Here is a 13560-nt window from a genome sequence, read left to right on the forward strand (position 1 = left end):
ACCCCCAGCTGTGCTCTGAGAGGTAACATGAAACCTGCACAATGTCTCACAAACAGAAATTATGGCTGGAATTCTGTGTTAGCATGAAGAAACTCTGAGAAGAACTGTAGTCTGCAATGAGTAATCTCATCCTTATTTAATTACAGCAATTGTAAGAGTAATTTATGAGGCCGTTATGCTTTTTCAGAAGCCGTCCTACCAAAGTTCTCAGAAGAATGTGTTAGCGAGTCCTTTACAAGGCAGGTCCTCGTGTTATCTCCCAGAATTCCCACAGTAAACAGGCAACTGTGATCCAACACGCCATCATATATGAGCGTCAGTGGTCTCGTTCTAAAACATGTTGCATTATGGGTAATGAGCAGACCTCTAAAATAAAGGTCCTTTATTGGCATCTATGGTTCCCTGAAGAATTTTTAACATCCATGGAGCCTTTCCATTCCACTCTTTATACACTCTTAAAAATTAAGGTTCTTCATTGGCATCGATGGTTAAAGTCCCCCTGTGGTGGAAATCAAGTTTTTAATGTAGTTTATATGTCTATGTGGTGTTTTTAATATGCTTTAAGACAAACCATGTGTAAATTCATAAGTCGACTCCATTGCTGAGTATTTCCTCCTTAAAACTGCAGTGAACCAAAGACAGTCTCAAAAACACGCTTTGAAATCGCTGGTGTTTCTGACGTCACAAACTACCTTGTAACCAATCAGATCAACGTGTGATCGTCAACCAGTGGATCTCTGAGCTGAGCGAGTGAGTGGAGGCGGGGCTCATTTGCATATTCATAGAACCGCGCATACTAAATGAAGCAAGGGTGTAGAGTTACATTCAAGATATTTTAAGGCATGGGGATTTTTTCCCCCACAGGAAAACATTTAAATATGTCATTTTGGTGATCAAAGATGAGTTTTAAGGGATACAGTTATTGACTACAGGGGGACTTTAGGACTGTAAATCATCTGCACCACAGAACTCACACATGTTCTACAAATCTCCCTCCCCTTGCGTGTTCGTTTATGAAATATTATGCTCCAACTATCAATAAGACTGTACACTCTCTGCCCTTTTAACATAGCATGTTTAAATCCGCATCTAGAAAAAGTCTCAAATGATCCTAAAAATAAAGTAATTTGTAATTCATTCTAAAGTAATATATTTAGCTGTTTACATCCAACATGCAAATGCAAAAAGTATGCGACAAAAGGGGTCTCTGGTATCCAGATGCAATTTTATGATGAAATCATAGATTTACAAGTCAAATCAAGATTTACAGAAACGAACTGGAGGAGAAAATTACATTAGAAGTAGATCAGAGACTAAGTTTAATGTCTGGAACTACTAAAGTGGATAGTTTTTCATAAAATGCCTCTAATTATGATTTAATTATGGTTGGGTTGAGACAATCGGTTCACTGAGTTGCCACAAACATAAGCTGATTTCAGTTAAAGAGATGCACAGCAAACAGAAGAGAAAGACGGAGAGGAGAGTCATGCTGCATGGTGGCCTGTCAGACCATATGCTTTCAGGATTCTCGCTCGAAATACCACATAATTAACTACAACTGCTCTAAAGCTGATCTCCAGTCAGTTAGGGAATAACCTCATGGAGAAAACAGGTGAAAACAGCCATTAAACACTTCATTCACACACACACACACACACACGAAGCAATGTGTTTCCCATCCACTAAACCAAGTGCATGTGCTCACAAAAGATCCCAAATCGGCATTTGAAAGCAGACTGGGGCTAGTTGTCACATGCTTGGGGACGTTTTTGAATCAAAATACCAATTCTACAAATTGATATTTATGGAGAAGTTATCTATGTTGGTTTCAAGCACCTAGTTATTCAAACACTTCGTTTAAAACAGTATTAATATTACCTATTATCATCATTCCAATATCTTCATCTATTTTTGCAACAGCATTTGTAAAGGAGACACACACACAAAAAAAAAAAAAAAAAAAAAAAAAAAAAAATCACACTGGCATACAATTTCTGTTGACTAAACCTATTATTTGATATTTTGTATGTTACCTTTTACGTGTTTGCACTTTCATGTATGTTGTTTGTGGGAAGATGGACTTTTAACATTTAGTAGTATTTATGTATTTCTTTATGGTCAAGAACCAGCAAGTTCCTATTGTGACAATATAAGTGTCAACAAAGATTTTTCTTGAAGGTCATACAAAGATGTACTTTCAAACTAGAGAAATATTGCCAGTCGTCCTCGCTTACCTGCAGGTGTTTGAATGACGCGGTGATCTGCGTGATGTGAAGCGTGAGGCAGCGCGAGACGCAACGCGCGCTCTCGATCTTCTCCAGAGTGTCCGCTTCTTCAGCCCTGCGCGCCACGCTCGCCTCAAAGACACAACAGAGCAGAAAGCAGCAGACCTTCCTCATAAACATCATATTCACAGAGGACATTCGCGCAAATGTGTGTGGATCGTTGTGCGGTTGAGTGTAGGCTACTGGATGCGCGTGAGGCTCGTGTTGACTGCTATGTGTGTGTGTGTGTGTTGGAGAGGTGCGCGCGCTCTGACACTCCCTCTCGCGCAAAATCTGTCATCCGAACTCAACGCATCTGTAGTCTGTCATTTTGTGTTTAGGTCTATGAACGAATTTAAACCGTTAAGTGTGAAAACAAAGTGTCTGTAAAATTCCAGCGCTTTGTGGTTAGTGAAAGACGTTCAATCTCTTTTGATACAGATACGACAAATAAAATAGTCGATAGTCGCAGAAAATAACATGATAATAAATAATAAAATAGAATAAATTACCTTTAATTTTATCATGTAATTACTTCCTTGGTTACAAGGTAGTTTGTGACGTCAGAAACACCAGCGATTTCAAGCCGTGTTTTTGAGACTGTCTTTGGTTCACTGCAGTCATGAATTTACACATGGTTTGTCTTAAAGCATATTAAAAACACCACATAGACATATAAACAACATTAAAAGCTTGATTTTAACCACAGGGGGACTTTAAGTGTTTCCCACAGTTGTTTATGGGAGCTTCATGAATCACGTTAAATTGAGATTATTTTATTGACAATTAATAAAAGACAACACATTGTTTTATTTTAATCTCTGAAGTTTCCTCAGTCTCCCTTTTATGTTAAACTAAAATAAAACGTATATGTTATGCTAAATTCTGCATGGATATGATAATCATAATAAATATCAAAGTACAAGGTATTACCATGATGTGATGCCATAAATTATGTACCATAGTACTTTTCTGTTGACATCTTGGTGACGACATTTAACCACAGCCTGCTTTCTTTTATGAGGAAGATAATGATGCGCAAAATTGGATCCAGTTTGCTTTCTTTCCTATATGTGCATCTGGGCATCTACAGTTTCTTCAGCATCTGTTGATAAACTTTTGCTGGAGTCATTGCGAATCCAGCGCCATCGTGTGGTAGAATGACGACTACATGCGAAAATAGAGACAAAAAGTTATATCATCTCTAAACAAACACACCTGAACCAACCAATCAAGCTCTTTATTTTCACATGAAAATGTACGTTTTTGTGCTGCTTGCAGAGCTGGAACTAAACTCTGCTGTAGACGGGAGAACTGAGCATTCCTGAGGTAAAGTGTTTATTTGTATTTTAGTTATTAATTGATTACTCTGCTTGTATTTTCATTAACACTCTGTGATACATTATTAACACTTCATAAGTGTATATTATGAATCAGTTTTAATAGGTTTGGGGTATATTTTGAGCCTAGCGTTGACTATGGCACACATGCTGTTTACATCACAGTCGGGGCACACACATTGATCATCTTGTTAATGTTTATCAAACCTGATTCCAAAGTCACATTCATCTCATGGTATAAACCGACTGCATTTGAAATAAAACTGCTTATCTTCTGCAGGACATTTTCTGTAAAACGAATTAAAGATGTTGACTCTGATTTGGATTTTTTTGGCCGCAAACATTTTGTGTGTCTTGGGGACAAATTTAGTTCACGTTCCCTGTGATGACAAGATTGTGGAGAAGTTGTCCCGACTGGCCGTCACGTACATAAATGAGGACAGACAAACAGGTTACAAATTTGCCCTTAACAGAATCACAAACGTCCAGGCGCATCAACAGGTTGGTAAAAGGTGCTGTTATTTTTACCAGTGAAAAGGCAACCACAGTAGTAGTAGATCTACTCATATTATTAAATTAATTATTAATAACAAATTGTTTTGCAGATTCAAAGTCATAATATATATATATATGTATTTGTCATTTTTGCAAGAGACTGTTTATTTCACAGGTCTACTTTCCCTTGCTGTAGGGTCCTGCTGGAAAGGTCTATTATCTTGATTTAGATGTCCTTGAGACCAAGTGCCATGTCCTCAGTCCCAAATCGTGGAAAAAATGTGCTATAAGACCGTTCATGGAAACAGTAAGGCTTCAGCTCCTTGATTATTTGCTGCTACTGTATATCTCAAGGAATGTTTAAAGTCCAAATAGAATATATGGTTGATGGTGTGGAAGTGTTGTTTATCTCTGTTCAAAATTCCATCTTGTAAAGGTCATATGATGCTATTTTAAAAGGGCATTATTTAGTTTTAGTTTTTTTTTGGGGGGGGGGGGGGGGGGGGTGAATATGAATAGGTTAATATTCTTTAATCTTCAAAAAACACTATTTTTTCACATACTGTATATTATTGCAGCACCTCTATTCCCAGTCTGTCTGAAACACACTGATTTCTACAAAGATCCTCTTTCCAAAAAGCTCTGGAAAGAGTGCTCTGATTGGCCAGCTGACCCAGTGCATTGTGATTGGCCAAACATCTCAAGAGTGTTGGAAATATAACACCACTTACCATGATCACAAGCTTCAGCTTCCAAGGCTTCTAAAGAAATTGTAAACAGTTTAACAATGTCCTCGGTTTTACCATGTCAGTTCGAGCCTGAGTCAGATTCTGAAAATGCAGATGATCAAGCAGATCGATCGGAACCAAGCACGACTTGAGCAGAAAATTTCACAGTGGTCTTTGTGAAAGAGCTGACGCTGTACTCTCCCAGATTTAGGAAGCTGTCCTCTGTAAAATGCACAGTGCACAAGATAACTTTTTACTGGGTTTTACTGCTCAGGAACAGCGTTAATTTAATCTGTTTTCGGAAGGCCAAAAAAAGGGGATTTGCAGTATGTGGGTGCTGGTGCAGTGTGGCTCACTTTTCACCATCTGCCCCATTGAGGAAGACCTCACCAGTCCCACTTTAGACCCAGAGCCCAGTCAGCTGTCAGCCATGCCCGCAACGGAGAAAGAGCCAGAGTGATCGCCAGAGGCTGTTTTCTTCCCAAAGGACGAGCCCAACGCAGAGTCTGTACAAGTGTGTAAGCCGGCAACAGGGTCCACCACAGAGGGCATTTTAGTTGGAGTTTGAGGGAATTTATTGGAGCCACACCCACACTCCTAAGGCTAAGGTATGTAAACCAAGCTGGAGCTCGACATTGATGTTTGATGTTTGCTGGTCTGCAGCCACCGCTGGTCCCATCCAGTTTCAAGTCATCCAAGTCATCGCTGGATAAGCCCAGCTCCAAGTTGTCCAAGTCACCGCTGAATAAGCCAAGCTCCAAGTTGTCCAAATCATGGCTGAATAAGCCCAGCTCCAAGTTGTCCAAGTCATCGTTGGATAAGCCCAGCTCCAAGTTGTCCAAGTCATCGCTGAATAAGCCCAGCTCCAAGTTGTCCAAGTCATCGCTGAATAAGCCCAGCTCCAAGTTGTCCAAATCATCGTTGGATAAGCCCAGCTCCAAGTTGTCCAAGTCATCGCTGAATAAGCCCAGCTCCAAGTTGTCCAAGTCATCGCTGAATAAGCCCAGCTCCAAGTTGTCCAAATCATCGTTGGATAAGCCCAGCTCCAAGTTGTCCAAGTCACCGCTGAATAAGCCAAGCTCCAAGTTGTCCAAATCATCGCTGAATAAGCCCAGCTCCAAGTTGTCCAAGTCATCGCTGAATAAGCCCAGCTCCAAGTTGTCCAAATCATCGTTGGATAAGCCCAGCTCCAAGTTGTCCAAGTCATCGCTGAATAAGCCCAGCTCCAAGTTGTCCAAGTCATCGCTGAATAAGCCCAGCTCCAAGTTGTCCAAATCATCGTTGGATAAGCCCAGCTCCAAGTTGTCCAAGTCATCGTTGGATAAGCCCAGCTCCAAGTTGTCCAAGTCATCGCTGAATAAGCCCAGCTCCAAGTTGTCCAAATCATCGTTGGATAAGCCCAGCTCCAAGTTGTCCAAGTCATCGCTGAATAAGCCCAGCTCCAAGTTGTCCAAGTCATCGCTGAATAAGCCCAGCTCCAAGTTGTCCAAATCATCGTTGGATAAGCCCAGCTCCAAGTTGTCCAAGTCATCGTTGGATAAGCCCAGCTCCAAGTTGTCCAAGTCATCGCTGAATAAGCCCAGCTCCAAGTTGTCCAAGTCATCGCTGAATAAGCCCAGCTCCAAGTTGTCCAAATCATCGCTGAATAAGCCAAGCTCCAAGTTGTCCAAATCATCGCTGAATAAGCCCAGCTCCAAGTTGTCCAAGTCATCGCTGAATAAGCCCAGCTCCAAGTTGTCCAAATCATCGTTGGATAAGCCCAGCTCCAAGTTGTCCAAGTCATCGCTGGATAAGCCCAGCTCCAAGTTGTCCAAGTCATCGCTGAATAAGCCCAGCTCCAAGTTGTCCAAGTCATCGCTGAATAAGCCAAGCTCCAAGTTGTCCAAGTCACTGCTGGATAAGCCAAGCTCCAAGTTGTCCAAGTCATCGCTGGATAAGCCCAGCTCCAAGTTGTCCAAATCATCGTTGGATAAGCCCAGCTCCAAGTTGTCCAAGTCATCGCTGGATAAGCCCAGCTCCAAGTTGTCTAAGTCTTTGCTGAATAAGCCCAGCTCCAAGTTGTTCAAGTCGTTGCTGGTTAAGCCAGCAGTTTCAAGTCATCTGCGTCACCCAGCCCCAAGTCTCCTTAATTGCAGATGGTCCCGCCCAACCTCCCTCCGCCACTGTCACTACTTCCCTTTGGTTTTTCCATTGTCCTCACTCCCACTGTCTCCGCCACGGTCTGCCAAGCCCACGCCTCCACCTCGGTCACTCCTGCCTGCAGCTCCACTGTGGCCCCCCAGGGCTTCAGCGTCACCCTGGGTTTTCTGCTCCACCTCGACCAGTCGTCTACCTGGTTCCGCAAGGCCCCTCCACCAAGGCTCCACTATGGCTCCTCCCTCCATCGGCTCCACCGTGGACAGTGGTGGCCCCAGGATTTTTGTCTTGGGGGTGCTAAGGGGCTTAACTTTTTTTGAATGTTAACCAATAATTTCAATATCTTGCAATTTATGCAATTTATTTATTTAATTTCCCATTTTACCTTAAAACTATACTTTTACAAGGTCACATTGTAAAGTAAGCAGTCATTACACTTGTGTCTACATGCTGGAACTGATAATGAGGGCTTTAAAAGGGCTTTTTTTGCTTTAGCAGTCTTTGTTGCATTATTTGTCAATGGAGACCGTTCAAAAATGGGAAAAAGCAGTTTTCAAATTTATTCCCCAATTTTTGCTGAGGAGCAACAACAACAAAAAAACACTTACAGCCTACCCTACTACCTTTATTTGAACAACAAAGAAAGTATGAAGCAAACTCAAATGAAGATTAGAAACTGAACTGGGCTGTAGAGTGTGGGTGTATACTGTTGAGAAACCTGGGTTCAGACAACTTCTTGAACAGTTACATAACAGGTATGCCCTTCCTTATTATTAATTATTTCATGTACACTGAAATCCCAGCCCATTGAAACAAAAGATTTACTCATGAACAATCTTGAGGGAATCTCTTTTTTCATGCACCACTGACCTATGGTCCAGCAGGGCCACTTCCACACTCATTGCAGTAACTTTGCAAATTTGATCTGAATCCTGGGACATGCAGAGCTGCTGTTTGGGTTGTGTTGGGCTGAACTCTGAGCACTCAGGAGAATGCTTGATGTAGGCATTGGAGGAGATAGTACAAGAAACAAGGAAGCTGGACATGTCAATTGGCTGGTATTACCACTGATAATGCCTCAGCAAACCAGAAAGCATTTCTGCAGGACTTCACATGAGTCCCCTTCTTTGGGCACAACTTGCACCTAACCGTTAACAAGGCCTGGATATAGACTGTGTGTCCGGAGCACTGTTGAGGTTGAGAAAGACAGTGTCTGCCTTCAGCGGTTCACCAAGGATGTTGAGACAGAAGAAGAAATAAAAGGATTTCCAACTGCAAACACAGAATGATCCATGATGAGCCCACAAGCTCGGACACAGCAGCCAAGTGGTCTGTTGAGGTCTAGCTGAAAACACACCACTCACTCTGCAGTCCTGCCCCTGAGTTGGAAGATATTTTCTACTTTGGCAGTTGAAGAAAGTGACAGCAACCTAAAACATCAACTTAAAGACAATTTTATTAGAGGAGATCTCAAACAGAGATGAGGACACGGATCTGCAGATGATAATGCACACAGCCACATTTCTTGACCCAAAATTCAAGGATAGTTTTGTAACCTTAACGTTATCAAATCGTTCTTTCCTGCAAGAGCAACTTCTCCTAACATCCCAGGAGCAATTTGATGATGAACCATGCAGTTTCCAGCATGATGGAGCACCATGCCACAAGGCAAGACTGATAATGAAGTGGCTCAGAGATCATTACATTGACATTTTGGATCCGTGGCCAGGCAACTCCCAGATCTTAATCCTGTAGAGATCCCGTGGTCAATCCTCAAAAGATGAGTGGACAAGCAGAAGCTCACAAATTGTTATCAACTCCGAGCACTAATAAGGCAAGAATGGATTGCCTGAGTATGCTTAAGTGAAGGTTATGAAGAAGAAGGGTCAACACTGGAAATATTGATATATCATTGATAAATATCTTTGCATGTATTGAATTTCTTTGCCAATAAATGGCTATAAAACATATGAAATGCTGATTTTTTTTTTTTTACCAGTTTACCATAGAAACATGTCACAAAATAATCTACAGCACAAATACTGAAGCAGCTAACTTTGTGAAACACAATTTACGTCACTGCCACAACTTTTGGCCATACTGTATAAAACATACAATATGCTTCACATGGTTATTCATATATTTCATATATGCATAGGCTTATATGCACTACATGAACAACAAGGTGATGTAGCTGTTGTGGAAAGACACTAATGATTATGGTGGCACTCCCAATTCTGAAACTCTTGAGTTTCCCAATAGTAAATACAACTTGACTTGGAAAAAAGTCTTTCTGACCATGAAACTCGCATTTATTATAATTCAGATAGCATGTGAAGGCAGGGTTGGATCGAGGTGTTTTAGGCAGGCCTGGAGCAGTGTTTTTTGTTAGATAGAATAAATCCCCTTTGTAGGAGACTATAAGCTTTGTAGCTTTGCAGATCTTATACATGAACATTAAGGAAAAGGAAAACATTCAAAAGCATCATATGACGACCCCTTTAATCCAACTTCTACCTTGAAGTAATTTATCAAGTAACTCAGTGCAGATGGTTTGCAGAATCTCTGATTTTACTATGTTTTGAAAAGAGAATGTGTCTGATTGGTTTAGATTGGTTCATGTACAATTAATGTATGTTCCTTGTGTTGTAGCAAATCTCTGGAAACTGTAACACCACAGTGCTCCACACACCAGAGGGCTTCTCATACCTCTACAGCTATGACTGCACGCTCGTTCCAGGTCAAATATTTATTTACATTTCTGACTGCACACATTTACAGGAGTTCCCTGCATACTGGAACTCTCAACCTTAATAAGTAGAAACATTTATGATTATTATCAATGTTGAAAACAGTTATTTACATTTTTATTTCATGATGCTATGATGAATAGAAAGTCCAAAAGAACAGCATTTATCTGAAATGTAAAGCTTTTGTAACATTAAACACTACCGTTCAAAAGTTTGGGGTCAGTAAGAATTTTAATTTTATTTTTGGGGGAAAGAAATAAAATAAATCAATACTTTTATTCATAAAGGATGAGTTAAACTGATCAAAAGTGACAGTAAAGACATTTATAATGTTAGAAAATATTCTATTTTAAATAAATGTTGTTCTTTTGAACTTTCTATTCATCAAAGAATTTTGAAAGTTTTCAACATTGATAATAATAATGAATGTTTGTTGAGCATCAAATCATCATATTAGACTGATTTCTGAAGTATCATGTGACACTGACGACTGGAGTAATGATGCTGAAAATTCAGCTTTGATCACAGGAATACATTACAGTTTAAAATATATTAAAATAGAAAACAGTCATTTTAAATTGTCATAATATTTCACAATATTACTGGGGTTTTTTTATCAAATGAATATAGCCTTGGTGAGCAGAAGATACTTCTTTTAAAAACATAAAAAAATCTTACTGACCCCAAACTCTTGAACGGTAGTGTATATATATATATATATATATATATATATATATATATATATATATAAAGCATATTTCTATGCAGAAATATTCTTATTTTGATCCATCATTCTGGCCTTTTGTATAAAATGATCAGTATTTAAGATATTGCATAGGAATGCTTTATCCATATTATTAAACATATAAAACCATCTTTTACAGACAAAGCATTATGAAATTGTTAACTTGTGGTTTGCAATGTAGCTTCTGTCAGATCCAGTTCAGTCGGCTGCTCCATCAACAAAAGTTCCTTTGCAAACTCTCCATTACACTGTGCCTCTATTACAAAACAATCTACAATCAAATGCTCCGAACAAACATACAGTATGAATCCTTCAACACGATCCGGGATGCCATTAAAAAAAATGCTTTTATTGATACTGCTTAATAGCAAGTGCAAATTCTGTTTAATAGCAAGGGCCATGATTGAAAATTATTTTATTTTTCGGTTCTTGATGAAAAAGTTTATATTTCTTGCTTTTGTGAAATTAACTAAACTACTGCAATGCAATTACAATTCCAGATTTTTCTTTTATCCTACTCACTCTCTGTCTTTTTCTTCCCCAAGACCCTCCAGAGAAGTTGCGTCTGACGTGTCCAGACTGTCCTGTGCTGCTGCCGGTCGACAGTAATGAAGCCATCGCCACAGCTAGGACGTCCCTCCTTAAATACAACATACAAAGCACTCTTCCTGTCAGCCTGACTGTGAACACCATCACCAGAGCCGCCCATCAGGTTACAATGGACGACAGATCAGCAATTTGTAGATTTTGCAGTTCATTAAATTGAGGTTTCATTTACAGTAGGTTTGCCACGACGGTTATACGCTGTGAAATTGTATCTCAGTTTAAAGCTTTTTTTGGGGGGGGGGGTTTCTGATATTTTGAAGTCGTCTTTTAGGTGCTTGAAGTCAAGTTAACGTTGACTAATCAGGGAATGCCTTGCAACTAAATGCTAAAGTTTGTGGACAAACTTAATGTTGGAGTAACCTGAACCTCAAGCCAATTAAACTCGTGTCGCCTTGTGCACAGCTGCGACACATTTGTGCTAACACGCTATTGCTCCGACATAACAGCTTATTTTATCAGTTATTTTGTCTATGGGTTGTTATATTTTTCACAGATTTCTGTTCGTTCTCAATCAGATACTGATAAAGTAGAACAGTAAGATTTGAATGCATTGGAGAGAAAGCGATTGCCTGTGTGAATGAATCCTGTGCAGCTTGTCTCTACTAATAGTGAAGCTGTGGGTTTTAGTTCAAAAACAGAAAGCAATATATGTTTAACACACACACTGTCACAGCAGCTAAAAAATACAAAAGACATAATAAGAGTTAAGAGCCCAACTAATTGAAACACTAATCACTGTTATGGTGACTTCAAATGAAACACATTAGAGTTGAACCGTTGTTAATTCTCAATAAAAACTTGTGTAGCCGTCTGACAGAAATAAAGTCAGTCTGGTTAGTAATAAGTGAAGCTGGTAATGCTGTTTGTGGAGTTGTTTAATCCTCCTCTGCTGAGATCTTCACAGATTTAATGTCTTCTTTCCTCTTCAGTTGATTTCATCTTAGGCTGTGGCTGAAGTCAGTTGTAGTTCTTTTATTTCTGCTCGTCTCTTTTTCTGTTCTCTTCTTTCCTTCAGTGATTCTGCTTGTTAACAGGCTTATTAAGCCTGAGATGACTCCATATTTAATATACACAGGTTCTGTGACTCAGATAAGATCCAGTTCTGGTGTATTTCTTTGCTCTTGGCTGACATGTGGCATTGCTATGGCCTGCTTGTGGCCCAGATCATCTTTCCATGTGTGCCAGATGTGGGCCGGATCTGGGACGTCCCAATGTTGCTGCTATATGTGGGTTTAAATGATGAACAGATTTAAATTAGGCTTTTATTCACATTTAAACATTCATCAGAGTTTCATTCATTCAAACGTTCATCTCCTCACACTTGCCTGCTTACTTTCCTAACTAGACATATGGGGGGAGTTCTCTGGGTTCGGGCCAAAATACCGAGCTCTGAGCCCTCTCCTCGGACAACACGCCAAACACGCAAACTACTTTATCGGATAATTTGTAAGTGTGAACTGTTGAATCCACATTTCTATCCTTAAAGGCTTAGTTCGTCCAGTAAATGCAATAATTAATGAATGGGTACGGACACTGTCATGCTCTAAAAAGGACAGAAAAGCGGCATAAAATTGCTTTAGACCACTTGTGTGTTGCGTTGCAGTCTTCTGAAGCCACCTGAAATCCAAGTTATTTAATAAAAATGCAGTCCGTATGTGATGACAGAATTTCTCTAATACAGTGACTCTGTTCCCTGGCCAGACTGAATGAATCTTTTTATTCCGTGTTTCTCAGAGCTCCCCTGTTTCCGCTAGTTTTGTGGAGTACACCGTTCAGGAGTGCTCTCTCGCTCCATTCCCAGAGGGCCAGTGTGAGCCGGGACATCAAGGTAAAAAGGTGAGTTCCTGCCAGCGTCCATGTTCTCGAGCTGGATCCCATCTGATGGACCTAACATCCAGCACTATTAACATTTTCTGTTGTTTTTCTCACACCATAAAAAGTTTTATTTGATGAAGTGTTCCAAACATTCTGCTTTCTCTCTGCCATTATAGCGTGGTGATTGTGTTTGTGTGTTTTTCATTTCAGCCTGTTGGGTTCTGTGTCGGGGTCGTTCTTGGCCCTGACCACGGCCAGCAAGATGTGAAGGTGTCCTGTGAAATATTTCACCCACAGGTACCCTAAATATCCATATTTGTTTGTCAGGCTTTTTACTTTCCAGCTCTAAAAGCCAGATGACTGAGGTAAATCAACACCTCAACGTAGAAGGAAACAGAGCCAAACCCAGTAGAGCTGATCTGAATCTCCCATTGCACTTATTGCCTTCTTGCTTTATTTTGTCTAGAAAAGTGGAAAGACAAACATAGACAGTTCAATTCCTTCCTTAAGTCCATCTTTCTCATGCTTGCCTTATCTTGTTGGAAAGATTACAACCACCACAATGTTGTAATTAATCTTCAGTAAGAAACTTGGAAATCATGGCGTTGTAAAAATGCTGATCATAAAATAACTTTGTAGTGGCTGCACAGGAACAACAAATACAGATAAAGCATCAGTTAC

General features: G+C 40.0%; 2 protein-coding genes across 6 annotated transcripts in view; one reads left to right on the top strand and one right to left on the bottom strand.

Moving 5' to 3' along the window:
* Nucleotides 1-2530, bottom strand: part of anos1b (anosmin 1b) — an 80757-nt gene extending 78227 nt beyond the window's left edge. The window contains exon 1 of one of the 2 annotated variants that reach the window (XM_084116816.1): nt 2235-2530. In XM_084116816.1, the coding sequence (XP_083972942.1) occupies nt 2235-2423 (189 nt within the window). In that variant the 5' untranslated portion in view covers nt 2424-2530. The remainder of the gene's footprint in view (nt 1-2234) is intronic. The other variant, XM_084116815.1, reaches the window with a different exon arrangement.
* Nucleotides 2531-3445: 915 nt separating this feature from the next.
* The window catches only part of LOC311084533 (fetuin-B), a 12813-nt gene continuing 2698 nt past the window's right edge, over nt 3446-13560 (top strand). For 2 of the 4 annotated variants that reach the window (XR_014606544.1, XM_084116645.1), the window contains exons 1-7: nt 3446-3593; nt 3885-4105; nt 4296-4406; nt 9616-9703; nt 11004-11170; nt 12799-12900; nt 13090-13176. Coding sequence is in view for 2 of the 4 variants with exons in the window: in XM_084116645.1 (XP_083972771.1) it covers nt 3911-4105; nt 4296-4406; nt 9616-9703; nt 11004-11170; nt 12799-12900; nt 13090-13176 (750 nt within the window). In the remaining 2 variants the exon portion in view is untranslated. Of the gene's footprint in view, nt 3594-3820; nt 4106-4295; nt 4407-9615; nt 9704-11003; nt 11171-12798; nt 12901-13089; nt 13177-13560 lie in introns of those variants that run through there. The other 2 variants (XR_014606545.1, XM_084116644.1) reach the window with 1 other exon arrangement.

This window comes from Abramis brama, assembly GCF_963993115.1.
Source record: "Abramis brama genome assembly, chromosome: 6".
Lineage (NCBI taxonomy): Eukaryota > Metazoa > Chordata > Actinopteri > Cypriniformes > Leuciscidae > Abramis > Abramis brama.